Here is a 15175-nt window from a genome sequence, read left to right as displayed (position 1 = left end):
TGCTGAGACAGATCCCTACCCTGTTTAGCACTGAACTGGCAAGCAATTCCAGCTGCAGTGCTGAACCGATTACCCATTGAGAGTCTCCACATTATCCTGTCTTCTAATGCCTTTGTCTGGATGACCAGTCTTTTTGGGGGACTTGAATGAATTATCATTATAAACCTTATTGTACACCTGCAATATTTGAGAAATCACAAATTTGGAATGACCAGCTTTTCTTGAAATGGCTGAAAGGATCATCCCTTTGGCCTTCACCTGGACCGACTCGCAGGATTTGCCTTTGTCCATATTAGAGAAGCTGGAACAGAACGTCATCAATGATACTTCTTTGACGCATATGTGGATTTTCTGCACAGCGGCGCCCTCTGACGTCCAGTATGAAACCCATTCCATTTTGCATAAAAATCGAAAAATAATACCTCTCTAAAAAGAAAAAATAAGCAGACATATACTAAACCACGTTTTTTCCAGTGTACAGAGGTTTATGGGAGTATTTTGTCAATTTGTTACAAAAAAAAAAAAAACACACACTGAACTGACAAGATATTAGAACCGAACCGAAAACCGTGGTTAAAAACCGAAAATAAAACTGTATTGTTGCATTGTTGCTTGGAGGAATCTGTAAGTGGTGTATAATTTTCAACAGAGTTATTTTCTTAAATATTTCACTTAAGTTAATACTGTGCTTCACAATACAATTAGTTAATGAAAAATGCTTACAAACTGCCCTTCTACTCTTGTTAGGATAACTTTAAATAGGACTAAGCAGTGACCTTGAAAATTAGGAAATTGTAGGTGAAAAACAAAAACACAAAAACATAAGAAGAAAGACATTTTATAATAAGACAGTTTCAACTGCGATAAATAAAGTAACACTGTGAGATATAGCTGTGATTTAAAAAAAAAAAAAAAAAAAAAAAAAAAAAAAAAAGTGGCAAGATGTAATGTTAAAATGCAAGATGTATAGTCACAATTAAGAAACTGTTGTGGATTCGCAGTTGTGAATTGCCTGGGCATGAGACTCAATTTGAATTAAACATTCCCTCCAGATGGACATAATTAATGAAAAGTTAATTAATACTATAATAGAAATAAGGGAGATAAAGAAGGGCATGTGAAATTGTAATGAAAAAATAACTTTATTCATCTCCTGTCATTCTGAGGAGACTCATAATGAGCAAGATGCTAATTGATATGGTATATTTCTTCACAGGTGTAAACAGACTTTGTCAGTTCTATTTATTGCTGATGGTGCTTGACAGAGTGAGATGCTGCTGCTGAATGGGCGACCAGACAATAGCGAACGCCATCAATGCCAAAAACGTGAGTGTGTACAGGTGCGGCGTGTCCACAAATGAGCAAATGGTGCCTCTCATTAATATTAAGATAGGATTTAAAAATAATACAAGTAAACGAGGCATATATCAGCCCATCTGCTTATGTTACATGAAAGAGAAAGAGAGATGCCTGCAGCCTTGTCCAGCACATGTCCCAGCGCATGACCCGCGTAAGCTTTTATATTGCATTTACGTGCGTTTACAGCCTCAAATAAACCTTCTTGCCCTGTCTTCGGAATGTTCCTCTGGAAAAGTGCAATTATCCAGCAGGTTTGTGTCATTCTGGATGATGGTCAACCCGCAGTAAACTCAGATAAGAGGTGATCTGAAATTGAATCACACACTAGAGTGCGCCTGCGTTCGAGATTTCCACAGACGTATTGACTAGGTTGTTTGCTCAGAGGAAAGCAGAAGGCACATGAAGCATTCAATGTCTATAAGATTAGAAACAAAGCTGTTTACGTGCATCTGTTATTACATTAAACAATTACAACACGCTTCACAGACGGTACATGTGAGCTTTCTTGGCACTAACTATACCGCTGAAATACTCTGCCACTGATTATGATCGGTTCATCCTGTTATATTACCTTAAAACATGATTAATGATTACAAAATGTAATAGCCCCATTCGTTATTTTGTGGAGCACTCTTTAGATCTGCTAGCAATTACAGTAAATTAAAAGAGAGCTTTTAAATGACTGGGGATTATGCAAAATAATTTCGAGGACCATAAAAATTATTATGATGATGAATGCCCATGGACGACCATGTCTTTGCCCTTCCAGCTGTTACAGTTGAACAGCTGTTTAAGTGCCTTTTAGATTTTATATCGTATAGGATTTTTAGATTGTTTTGACCTCCGGCCAGGCGAACGGCCAGTATCATTTGGGTGAAATGTCTTCCGAGTAAAATAAAATGAAAAAGTACTGCCATTACAGTAATGCTCTGTGAGAGACACTCTGAAAACCCAAGACGACCAGCAGAATGAGACACCAACTAAACCATGGGCAGGACAGCAGGTAATTAGATTTTGTGAATGAGCATGGATGATGCCTCTGTTTAAAGTGGTGGTTCAGTGTTTGTCTTCTTTTGTATACTGGATTTGATTTGTAGAGTTAAAGAGGATCTTTTCTGTCAGAGAGCCAGCTGTAAGAAAGTCTTTGTATATCTGCAATGCTGTGATGAAGCAGGACAAAAAACACAGACAAGAAAAAGAAGAAGAGAAATGGGAGTCTAGCACATCATGATGTAAGTAATTGTGACCCCAGACTCATTTCTGTAAGAAAACAACTTCACCCGTCATAATCTGTCGTAACAATATTTAAAAATGGAAATTTTTACTAGATTATTTAGTTGATGCTTGCAACTGCTTATTTTTCTGTTCAGCTTTGAATTTTTTGATGAATATCAAAATGTTTCAGTTAACTTTCAGTCTTCACTGTGTTGTTGAATTATAAAAACGTACACTCTCAGTTTAAAAATGGACTCAGTTTTGAGTTAGTAGACCTATTGTTTTATTGTTTTGTTATTTTCTGATTACTTTCTGTTTTGAAAATTCAATATTCACTGTCTGGCCAAAAAAAAAGCTCTCTGGATTTAAATAAGCAAATACTTAAGATTTCAGGACTGAACATGCCATATGAACCCTGTCATTTACTTACTCTTGTGTTGCAACTTTAAGGATGTAACCATCAAGCTAAAAAAAAAAAAATAAATAAATTACATAATAGCTGTCAGCAGGGCTTGACACTAACTTTTTTGCTTTAGTGGTTTTCCAAAATTACTGGTCACTCAGCATTTTCATTGGCCACAATTTTGTTGATGGGAAATTATGTTTTATATGACTACAGTTCCTGCATGCTAAAAAATATTCTTCTTATTATTTATTTATCTATTTTTGCATATTTAAAGGGCACTTTTCCCTAACCGTATTAAATGTATGCGTCAGCTTTCATATAAAATTCCAGTATTTTATTAATAATTTCACTTAAAGGTTAAGTTCACTTCCAGAACAACAATTTACAGATAATGTAGTCACCCCCTTGTCATCCAACATGTTCATGTCTTTCTTTCTTCAGTCGTAAAGAAATTGTTTGTTTTTTTTCAGGGTTTTTCTTCATATAATGGACTGATATGGCACCCCGAGTTTGAACTTTCAAAACGCAGTTTAAATGTGGCTTCAAATCCCAGCCGAGGAAGAAGGGTCTTAGCTAGCGAAACGATTGGTTATTTTCATTTAAAAAATATAATTTAAATACTTTTTAATCTCATATGCTCGTCTTGTCTTACTCTCCCTGAACTCTGTGTATTCTAGCTCAAGACAGTTAGGGTATGTCGAAAAATCCTGAAATGTTTTCCTCAAAAAACATAATTTCTTTATGACTGAAGAAAGAAAGACATGAACATCTTGGATGACAAGGGGGTGAGTACATTATCTTAAAATTGTAGTTCTGGAAGTGGACTTCTCCTTTAATTTAATAAGACACAATAGGGCTGTTAGCAATCAAATCTGTATTAACAAAACTGATCTTTCCACAGAAACAGAAGCTGCTGAAGTGGCATTTAGATGCGTTTACACACAATTTAATAAAGCTGAAATGTAGCATGAATTTTGCATTTACATTGCAAAAATACAACAGTGTAAATAATGTTATGAGCTTGTAGTTTAAAATCAGGTTTATATATATATATATATATATATATGAAATGTTGGAAAAAATGTAAAGATGCTAATTTAAAATGTGAAAGTAAACCACCAATAGGTGGCAGCAAGTGACTGTCTTAATGAGTTAGCCATTGAGGCACTCATTCAGATGATTCGTTCAGACGGCTGATTCATTTAAGAATGAAGTAAATGCCTCTCTTTATGCATGGACCACTGAATCAATTTTACCTTTTTTGTTAAAGGTGTTGGACCTTCTTTGCATGTTCACTTTGCGAAGACTGGGTCGGAACTTCTGCAGCGATGTAGGATGATTTTGAAATGATTTTTGAAGTTCAGGGAGTTTTTCGACATACCCTAACTGCCTTGAGTCAGAATACACAGAGTACAGAGAGAGAAAGCAAGACGAGCGTTAAAAAGTATTTAAATTGTATTTTTTAAATTAAAATAACAGATCGTTTCACTTTTCCCTTCTTCCTTAGCTGGGATAGTTTACAACCGCATTTGGGATCGTTTGAATCCACATTTAAACTGCATTTTGGAAGTTCAAACTCGGGGCACCATATCAGTCCATTATATGGAGAAAAATGCTGAAATGTTTTCCTCAAAAAACATAATTTCTTTACGACTGAAGAAAGAAAGACATAAACATGTTGGATGACAAAAGGGGGAGTACAGTGTCTGTAAATTGTTGTTCTGGAAGTGGACTTCTCCATTAATGTCAAATTTGCAATTGTGGTTTTCAGGGAAAACTCTTGGTTGTGTCATGTCGTTTAAGCTAAGCTTTATAAAAACTACATTTTTACCACAGTATGTTTCTTCTGTGTGCAGTTGTGTTCATTTGATTTGACTTCTGCACAAGATTTTCTCACACATAGACAGGCTGCGTGATCCTTAGCTGGCACAACCTTTTTATTGTCAGTACTTTATTATCAAAAGATCAATAGTCAGGTTTGTTTGCTTATATCCAAATTATTTAAAAACTAAAGCATAAAAACACCATAATACATTTGCAGATATTCAGGAAACATGCTAAGTTCACACAGGCCTATGTTTCTCCAATGGTACAGCCAGTTATTCTACTTTGAAAATGTGCTTCAGTGTTGGAAAGTCTTTTTTTGTTTTGACCTGTTGGATTCCGACCACTTACAGTTTACCCAATAATATTTTGCTAGCCTGGGTTGCCAGTTTGCAGAAAACACAGCATATGGCAGCCATGGAAGCCAGCAAATAAACTGGGTCAAAGATCTTACATCCCATGCAACCGACTGTAAAAAGCCTCAGCGTCCATCTAAAAAGCTCTATGACCACAAACACATTAAAACGTGCATACTTCAACTCATCTGTTTACAGTGTAAGGTTCGTCACCTTCCATTATCAGCTATGCTTTTTTGTGTGTCGTCTATCTGACCTTGATCTCATGGCAATTCGTACATATTTTACGAGGTTGCAGATTTTTTGCTAAATTGTTGAATTTGTATGAATTAGCAACCTCATAAAATGCGTACAAATTGGTCATGAGAGAGCATTGGACAACCCGCGTGAGCTGGGTGGGAGAAACAATATTTTGAATATAGACGGCAATACCAATTTCAGCCACTAGCTTTCATGATTACATACTGCACCTTTAATTGCTTTGTGTGAAAAACTAAAATCTAAAATCTTTCATGTAAAAACACGAGAACGCCTATGTTTTTATTTACAGAAGTGCTGCGCAGTGAGCACGGTATAGACACCATATAAGGAGAAGAAGGTGGAGAACAAATCGCTCACAAATCTCATTGGTTCTCAACAACACAGTATATTTTTAATATGTAAAAAGCAAGATTCGCAAATTATGAAAATCTCTAACAAACCATAAACATTATTGTATTGTTTGCAGCTCTATTTGCTGACGCTAGTGATACAAAAATTACAAAAATTCCCTTGAAAGAAGATTTATGCTGTATAGATAAATTCAAATCACTTGTAGGCCTATGTGAACTCAGTTTCATATGTTGTGGCATAACCAATAATCACACACATAAATCAAATATCTTTACATTTTTATCAACAACACTCAAACTAGTTAAAATAAGCCTAAGAAGTTTAACTAGACTAAACAGCTAATAAACTTGGATATCCAGTATCTGTAAAAACGTTAATTTGCAGTTGCGTTTGTTTCCGATTCACTAGTATGTTGTTTGATCCCATGTGTAATGGGGTTACACAGATGGCTTTTTTCTTTGGGTCAGTTTTTTGACTTAGTACTGGGAAAAAATAGGAAAAAATAAATATTAGAAAGGAGGACATTTTCAAGGGAATAGGACAGATGCTCCCCATTTGCTATTGTATTTGTGACAGAATTGTTGTTTATGAAACTTGGGGTCGGTATCTGGTTGTGGCATGGAAACGCACTGACATGCAAAGAAGGAAGCCTTTTTGAGTGCAACAGAGGTTAACTTTACCAGAACATTACGTCACCTTTGTTCAAACTGAGCCTCCAGTCTCAAGGAAATATGACTGTCTAGACTTGAAACGGCCACTCAGGATTTGTTGTGTCAGCTATGGTAAATGGGGAGGAAAAAAAAAAAAACATTCCCCTAATTTCCCTATAAGGAAGGAAGTTGAGGAGGATGCTTTTGTGGCCATGTGTGGCATTTCTTTTTGATTTTGTAGAATTAGACGTAGTCCATTGAGACCCACGGGGGAATTCTGCACAAATTTGCACAGAACAATGCTGTCTTCATGGAAATAAAACAGAAATATAACAGTTTCAGAATGTACAAGCACTGGTAGCTAACCACTAATCTTCAAACCATTTTTTAAATCATGTTATACATGCTTTTCATGCAAGATTATTATATTATATGTGACCCTGGACAACAAAACCAGTCCTAAGTAGCGCAGGTATATTTGTACCAATAGCCAACAATATATTACATGGGTCAAAATGATTGATTTCTCTTTTATGCCAAAAATCATTAGGATTTAGTAAAGATAAAGATAAGTAAAGATAATGTTCCATGAAGATATTTTGTAAGTTTCCTACTGTATTAAAACTTAATTTTTGATTAGTAATATGCATTGCTAAGAACCTCATTTGGACAACTTTAAAGACAATTTTCTCAATATTTTGATTTTTTTGCACCCTTAAATATTTGTATCTCGGCCAAATGTTGTCCTATCCTAACAAACCATACATCAATGAAAAGCTTAATTATTCAGATTTTGGATGATGTATAATTCTCAATTTAAAAAAAAATTACCCTGATTATATTATATTATATTATATTATATTATATTATATTATATTATATTATATTATATTATATTATATTATATTATAATATTATATTATTTTCCGATATCCCTCATCATATATACACTACTATTTAAAATTTAGGGTCAGTAAGATTGACAAAAAAAAAAAAAAAAAAAAAAAAATGTTTCTTTATTTGATCAGTAACTCAAGTAACAACTGGTAATATTGTGAAATATTTTACCACCATAAAATAATTGATTTATATATATATATATATATATATTTTTTTTTTTTTTTTTTTTTTTTTTTTTTTTTTGATAACTGTGATACATTTTTTTTTTTTCAGATTTAACTGATGAATATCATTCATGTCAAAGAACATTATACAATTCTTTAGTTTCACACACACACACACACACACACACACACACACACACACACACACACACACACACACACACACACACACACACACATGTCTGGTTTATTATCTTTGTGGGGACTCTCCATAGGCGCAATGGTTTGTATACTGACCACACTGTATTTTCTATCCCCTTACCCTAACCCTACCCCTAAACCTAACCCTTACAGAAAACTTTCTGCATTTTTACTTTCTCAAAAAATCTCATTCTGTATGATTTATAAGCTTTTGTACCCATGGGGACCACAAGCCGGTCCCCGCAATGTCAAAAATTTCAGGTTTTATTATCCTTGTGGGGACATTTGGTCCCCACAATGTAGCAAAAACAAGTACACACACACACACACACACACACAAACAGACACCAAACTTTTTGATAGTATAAAAATACATTAAATAAAAACTTACAAAGGATACAAATTCTCTGTCTGGCTGTGGAACCAATGGCATGTTTAGGTTATTCCTATTGGGGAACAGCCTTCATGAAAAAGAGAAGTTGCATTTTTAGTATATGAGACATTTACACATGAATTAGTGACATAGTGAGTGTACCACAGCAAAGAAAATGATTGTTTTTTTCTTCATTATCTCATCAAATATACATGTAACAAGTAAGTACCAATAATTCTTCATTAAGCAGTGCAATAATATAAAATAATGTATGCTATATTTCATATCTGTGCAGTTAGAAAAGAATTTTTGCTTGCTTTACTTGTCGTTTTCCAGTTCTTTCTTATTTTAAACAATACTGCTAGCAAAATTTAAATGTGTGTTTAAAAGAAAAATGGTGATGTGGTACAAAATAAACTTTATTTAAGATTTATTGTCTATAAAGGCACTTTAAATGTATCTGATTTTAAGATGTTCAAATATTTGACTGGAAAGCTATAAGTGCTGTATTGAATACTGTTCTCTCTATGTATATTGTGTTTCTTGTGCTGCATTTCTCCTCCTCTTGTGCTGTAAGGCCAGTGGAACAAAAAAAAACATTTTCTTGTTCTGTCATCATTCACTTAACATTATTTGATTAGTTTGGTGGTGCATTGTGAAAACTGTCATTATGAAAGAATCAGGAAAAATGTGAGAAATGCATGAGAAATCTAATACTGTGGTGCCGTATGTATGATAAAACTAACAAGTGTTGAAACTTCTCTCTATTTTTGTGTTGTAGCCTGCAGCGAATCATCAAAACTGGTGGTTGGACAGGTTGGGGATACAGTTACTCTTCCATGTAAATATAACATTAACACTAATGGCCTATTGAACGTTTGCTGGGGGAGACATCAGTCATGGTTCGGCTGTGAGAACACTGTTGTCTCCTCCGATGGCTTGCAAGTGACATACAGAGAGTCAAATAGATTCAGCTTGGCCAGCGGACTGGAGCGAGGGAATGTTTCACTTACCATAAAAGCTGCTCAAAAGAGGGACGCTGGGATGTACGTGTGCCGTATCGAGATCCCAGGACTTTTCAATGACATTAGTTACAATGTCTATCTGTTTATCAGCAATGGTAAGTAAACACTCAGTTTGATACTGGTGTTTTTGTGCTCATACTGTGATGATCTACATTATTCTTGTACTTGCATAAAAGGACTGGATCCAAAGAGAGTCATCTCAGAAACACAACTGATGCCTACAACAGTAAATCAGGAAAAGCAAGGTAAGAAAGTCTGTCCTTTTGCAGAAGTACTTATCTGTTGTGAGCGAGGGAAATAGCTATGCAACTAGCTATTTAACTAGGTACTGTAGCACTACTTTTGTTACTGATGTCAAAGGTCACACATCCAAAGACATGGCTGACATAGAAAGGCTGATTGATTAAGAAATGAATACATTTATTCAGCAAGGATGCATTAAGTTGACCAAAAGCGACAGTAAATGCAATTACAATGTGAAGATTTATATTTCAAATTTTGACCTTTCTGTTTGTTAAAGAGGCTACAAAAATATTAATCAGCAAACTGTTGAAAAGTCAGAATTGAGAGTTTATATCTCGCAATTCTGAGATTGCGACTTTATTTCTGTTTTTATCTCACAGTTCTGACTTTCTAACTTGCAATTGTGAGTTTATATCTCACAATTCTCAGAACTGTGTGATATAAACTCACAATTGTGAGTTTGTATGTCGCAATTATTATAGCAATTCAGACTTTTTTTCTCATAATTGTGAGATATAATTATGAAGTCCAATTCTGAGGGAAAAAAGACTGAGATGTTCTCAAAATTGCAAAATATGAACTCACAATTCTGAGAAAAAAAGTCAGAATTGTAAGTTTATTTTTCAAAATTGTGAGTTTATGTCTAAGTTATGACTGTTTAACTGACTTAATTTCCAACCGATCTCACAGCAATTCATACATTTTGGACAAGGTGGCCAACTAGTGAAAATTTGTACAACCTCACTAGTACAAATTCATACCACTTGTGAAAAATCGTACATATTTTATGAGGTGGCAAATTCGTAGGAATTTGTATGAAGGACCATACCTAACTCCACCCCTAAACTTAATCGTCACAAAAATCATCCAAAATCGTACGATTTAGGTGACGAATTAGCCACCTCATAAAATATGTACGTTGTGAGATAGCATTATCATTTCACAGAATTGTGAGTTTGTATCATGCAATTCTGGAAAAACAGAATGACCTTTTTTTTTACTTTTTGACTGACATGACACCTTCATAATCGTGACATGACACGTTATGAAGGAGGTTTTATGCATGTTTATGACAACTGTCATTAAGCATCATTCGCTCAGTTATGTCATTTTTAATGCAAAGATGACATTGTTTAAGATGCCTTTGTTATGACATCTTGACATAAACCAATACATCATAGCCTGTCAGTGTCTTTGTCATGACAACTTCACGTTACCAAGACAAAATAACCTGTCATAAATCTGTAATAAACATGACATAGCAGATTAATTATCAAACAATAAAGTACTTAGCTTTGTGAGTTAACATTAAATTGCTGTGTGGTTGGTTTGGACACTGGCTGTCATGAGGCCATTATAATTGTGGCATTAATATTTTTTTAACCACTTTTTTTATAGTGGTACAAATTGTCAAATTTGTACAAATTTGTCATTAAGATGTCATGAAGTGCTAATACTCTGTCAAATAATTTTATAACAGTGTCATGAATATTTTTCTTGACCTCAGCTATAGTGCTACAAGATGAACTTGTCATTAAAATGTCATTAAGTGTTAATACTCTGTCAAATTATTTTATAACAGCATCATGAATATTTTTTATTTCATAATGTTTTTTTTTTAAAGTTACCTCCAACAGAAGGTCAGATAGATGAACAGGTGTTAGGGAAATAAAATCTATCATCCAGTAATAATAATTAAATGGATAAAATTGTATTTTATTGCATTTGGAGAGCAATTCACCCAGGGTTGTACTGTATTTTTTTTTTTTTTTTTTCAATCACTGGAATCCATTCCTCTTGAACAGTTTATAGACTGATCCTTCTTATCTGGCCTGATAACAAATAAATTCCCAACAGGTGCAAATGCATTTTTATTTTTCGTAATATTTTTCCATTTTCATCATTTTATTTCCTTACAACAAAAGATTGGTTTACTTTCATATTTTTCTGAACAAACGCTGTCATATACATATAAAGTATATAACATATATTGCTGTCATATAGTACAACATTGTCTTGATAATGTCAAGTTGTCATGACACTGACAGGTTATGATGTATGATATGTCAAGATGTCATAACAAAGGCATCTCAAACAATGTCATCTTTGCATTAAAAATGACATAACTGAGCGAATGACAGTTGTCATAAACATGCATAAAACCTCCTTCATATTCATAACATGTGTCATGTCACGATTATGAAGGTGTCATGTCAGTCTTATGCACACCCCTTCAAGTTACCTTTTAGAACATTAAATTAGAAGCAGTTATTTAAAATTGTAATTTCACATGCAGTTTTACTTAATATTTGATCAAATAAATGCAAAATTGTTTTCAGGAACATTAGAAAACCCACTGCCCTGCAACACAAGACAACAGTTTAGAAATGAAATTTGTTGGTGAAAATCTTGTTTTGTCTTTTTTTCTTTCATTAATTTCAAAGATTAGTCAATAATTCATTATTAACCGACACATGTATTAGCATGTTAATAACCATAATTTGTAACCTGATTACCAATTACCAAGTACTAACATAATATTTGGAATACAGTGGTCTGAAAACATTTCACTAGTGGTCAAAAAGGATTATATAACACTAAATAACCTTGACTAACCATTTTTTGTTTTAACACAGTCTACTATGTATCAGACCCAACCACACTAATTACTGAGCTATATATCATATCAGAAAAGACAATTGAAGGTGTAAATATAATCATTACCACATTTCAACATTGAATGATTTAGAAATATAAGACAATACATGAAAAGAGTAAATGCAAACATATTGATTTATTTCAGATGCTACTGACATTTACATGGATGAAGCCTTTGCAGTTGTCCATACTGAGGTATTGCAAAGACACATACATTAGCATGTCAATCCATATTTTGCCTTGATTATGTTGTAGGTAATTTATATGTAAATGTTAACTGATTTTATATGTGTCACATACATGTTGTGTGTTATTCTAGGATACAATGGAAAAATTCATCATAAATACGATAAGAGTGGGGGCCATTGTTTTCATCCCAGGTTTAATCATCGCACTTCTGATCAGTAAGCAGCAAGAAATTATTTGAATTAAATTTGAATACTTGTAAAAAATGAAAAAGGGCTGAATCTCAACATGTACAAATCACATTTCATTCTAAACTTAAAGAACTTCCAAAACAGCAATTTACAAATAATTTGCTCACCCTCTTGTCATCCCAGATGTTCATGTCTTTCTGTCTTCAGTCCTAAAGAAATTATGGTTTTTGAGGAAAACATTTCAGGATTTTTCTTCATATAATGAACTTCAATTGTGCCCCCGATTTTGATCTTCCAAAATGTAGTTTAAATGCAGCTTCAAAAGGCTCTAAGCGATCCCAGCCAAGGAAGAAGGGTCTTATCTAGCGAAACAATTGGTCATTTTTTTTTAGAAAAATAAAAAATTTGTATACTTTTTAAGCACAAAAGCTCATGTAGCACAGGCTCTGGGATGCGCGTTCTTAAATGATTCGTTCATTTTGAACGGATCTTTAATGTGATTTGGGAAGAACGAGTTGTCTCAGGGAGTGATTCGTTCAGTCACGCATGTACTGGAACTAGTTCACAAACCCGAAAACTTGTCAGATAAGTGGTGAGGTGTGCTAATCATAGACTAAAGACCCAGCCCTGGTGAAAAAAAACAGCATATGCTGGTTAGGTATGTTTTGGTGCTGGTTTAAGCTGGTCCTTTGCTGGTCTATGCTGGTCCTTAGCTGGTTTATGCTGGTTTATGCTGGTTCTTGACCAGCTAAGGACCAGCATAAACCAGCAAAGGACCAGCATAAACCAGCAAAGGACCAGCTTAAACCAGCACCAAAACATACCTAACCAGCATCCCAGCATCAAAACATACCTACCAGCATATGCTGTTTTTTTCACCAGGGAGGTAAACAATGAATTAATCTTTTCTGTTTCTTATAGCATTATAGTTTTGATTTGTTTGTAGTGTGATCAACATTTGTGTAAGCAGTAGATGTGTTAGGGAAGTAACACGTAACATTTTAATTATATTTTGCTAAAGTGAAAGAAATGACTCAAAAAAAGATTCGTTCATTTTGCTGAACGAGACTGAAAGGTTCGAGTCAGTAAAATGATCTAAACTTCCAATCACTACTACGAATCATGTCTAAGTTCATCGTCTGTGTACTGATTATGGCGAAAAACTCCATCTTATTTTCTCCTACAACTTAAGAATCGTCCAACATCGTTGTAGCTTTTTGTTTGTAAACAGCATTTGACTTACTTGCACTTTGTTAGTCTTTGCACGTTCGCTTTGTAAACACTGGATCTGTTGTTCCGCGTGACCTTTCGACGTGAATTCCAGAGCCTGTGCTACACAAGCTTTTGTGCTTAAAAAGTACCAAAAAAATTATTTCTGGAAAAAAATGACTGATTGTTTCGCTAGATAAGACCCTTCTTCCTCGGCTGGGATTGTTAGAGCCTTTTGAATCTGCATTTAAACTACATTTTGGAAGTTCAAAATCGAGGGCACAATTGAAGTCCATTATATGAAGAAAAATCCTGAAATGTTTTCTCAAAAACCATAATTTCTTTACGACTGAAGACAGAAAGACATGAACATCTTGGATGACAAGGGGGTTTGTAAATTATTTGTAAATTGTTCTGGAAGTGGAGTTCTCCTTTAAAAAAAGAGTAGATAAGAAATTATAATTTGCATAAGAAAATAGTTACATATACATATGGTGAAATATGTGACCTTGTCAGGTTGTCATGTTCACATAGGCCTGTCATATTCACCTCATCCATAACTATATCTGTCTATTTATATATACATGGGGGGAAATATGTGACCTTGTCAGGTTGTCATGTTCGCATATGTCATATTCAACCAAACAAACCTCTGCACCCAACAATGTGTAGTTTGAAAAGTGACTGAACACATTTAATGCATGAACAAGAAACACTTGCTCATTCCATATGGCTGTGTGGAAACTTCTGCGGATCCTCTTGCTGCATACAGCGTTAAATTTGGCTCTCACAATGTGCCTCCATGGCTGAGTGGAAGTGAAAGAGGTGACTCACTGCCTGTTTTGCTTACTTGTGCATTAACGCGTCTATCTGAACGCTTTGCCCTCAGGACTGCGGCGCTCCGGAGAAGGCACCAGCTGCAGGAGAATATAAAAATCTGACAGGCTTCTCAGCCTAACAACCACACAACGGGATATGGTGTGATAGTTCTGAGGTCACTATGACTGTATAAAAAAACCACAAACATGGTGACGTGGATACTTGTTGTTGTTTTTTTTTTTCGGTTTGTTTGGTTTTTTTTTTGGTTAGTTCTCAGTGCATAATATTTATTAAAATAACTGATTCAGTTATTAATGTAAATCTGAGATAACTTGTTTACACTATGTATTCTCATTGTAATACGAAATGTTTGTTGCTTGTATTGTAAAAAGCTTCCAAACTCTAATCTAATGTCACGCATCTCTTTCTCAGAAATCAGTTACTAAATGTCCAAGCTTCACGTTGGATTAAAGTTTTGAGCGTTTGTTTGGAAACGCAATTTGATTTATCACACAATAGCGGCCTCTTGTGTTCAATGCCGTTCCATAAAAAACGTCATCCTAACAATAGTTTTAATAATGTACGCACAATTAAATCTTAATAAACAAGAAATAAAAACTCACATAGTGGCGTGTGTTTCTGCAGAACAAATAAATGTTAATATGTTCTCAGAAGTCTCTTTTTCGTTATTTGAAGCTGACCACAGAATAGTAGGTCACGTATGGAAGTGAAACTTTAAAAAAAAAGTCTGACTGCACATTCAAGAAAAGCTGAGAAGGTGTCA

The 15175-nt window shown here is 34.4% G+C and overlaps 1 protein-coding gene across 1 annotated transcript; it reads left to right on the top strand.

The window, feature by feature from the left end:
- The first annotated feature begins 8214 nt into the window (after window positions 1-8214).
- havcr2 (hepatitis A virus cellular receptor 2) lies at window positions 8215-15017 on the top strand. The gene is made up of 6 exons (XM_051093580.1): window positions 8215-8281; window positions 8842-9180; window positions 9262-9330; window positions 12132-12181; window positions 12306-12390; window positions 14462-15017. The coding sequence occupies exons 1-6, from the start codon at window positions 8236-8238 to the stop codon at window positions 14503-14505; spliced, it is 633 nt and encodes a 210-aa protein (XP_050949537.1). The 5' UTR covers window positions 8215-8235; the 3' UTR covers window positions 14506-15017.
- The last annotated feature ends 158 nt before the right edge of the window (window positions 15018-15175 follow it).

This window comes from Labeo rohita, chromosome 21 (genome assembly GCF_022985175.1).
Source record: "Labeo rohita strain BAU-BD-2019 chromosome 21, IGBB_LRoh.1.0, whole genome shotgun sequence".
Taxonomy (NCBI): Eukaryota; Metazoa; Chordata; class Actinopteri; order Cypriniformes; family Cyprinidae; genus Labeo; species Labeo rohita.
The sequence above is the reverse complement of the archived record's forward strand: the minus strand, read 5'-3'. Positions and strand labels throughout refer to the sequence as shown.

Coding starts and splice junctions, on each gene's coding strand:
- havcr2 (XM_051093580.1), top strand. CDS start 8,236: ATGATTGTTTTTTTCTTCATTATCTCATCAAATATACATGTAACAA. Junction 12,182..12,305: donor TTGCAGTTGTCCATACTGAG/GTATTGCAAAGA, acceptor GTGTTATTCTAG/GATACAATGGAAAAATTCAT. Junction 12,391..14,461: donor AATCATCGCACTTCTGATCA/GTAAGCAGCAAG, acceptor CTTTGCCCTCAG/GACTGCGGCGCTCCGGAGAA.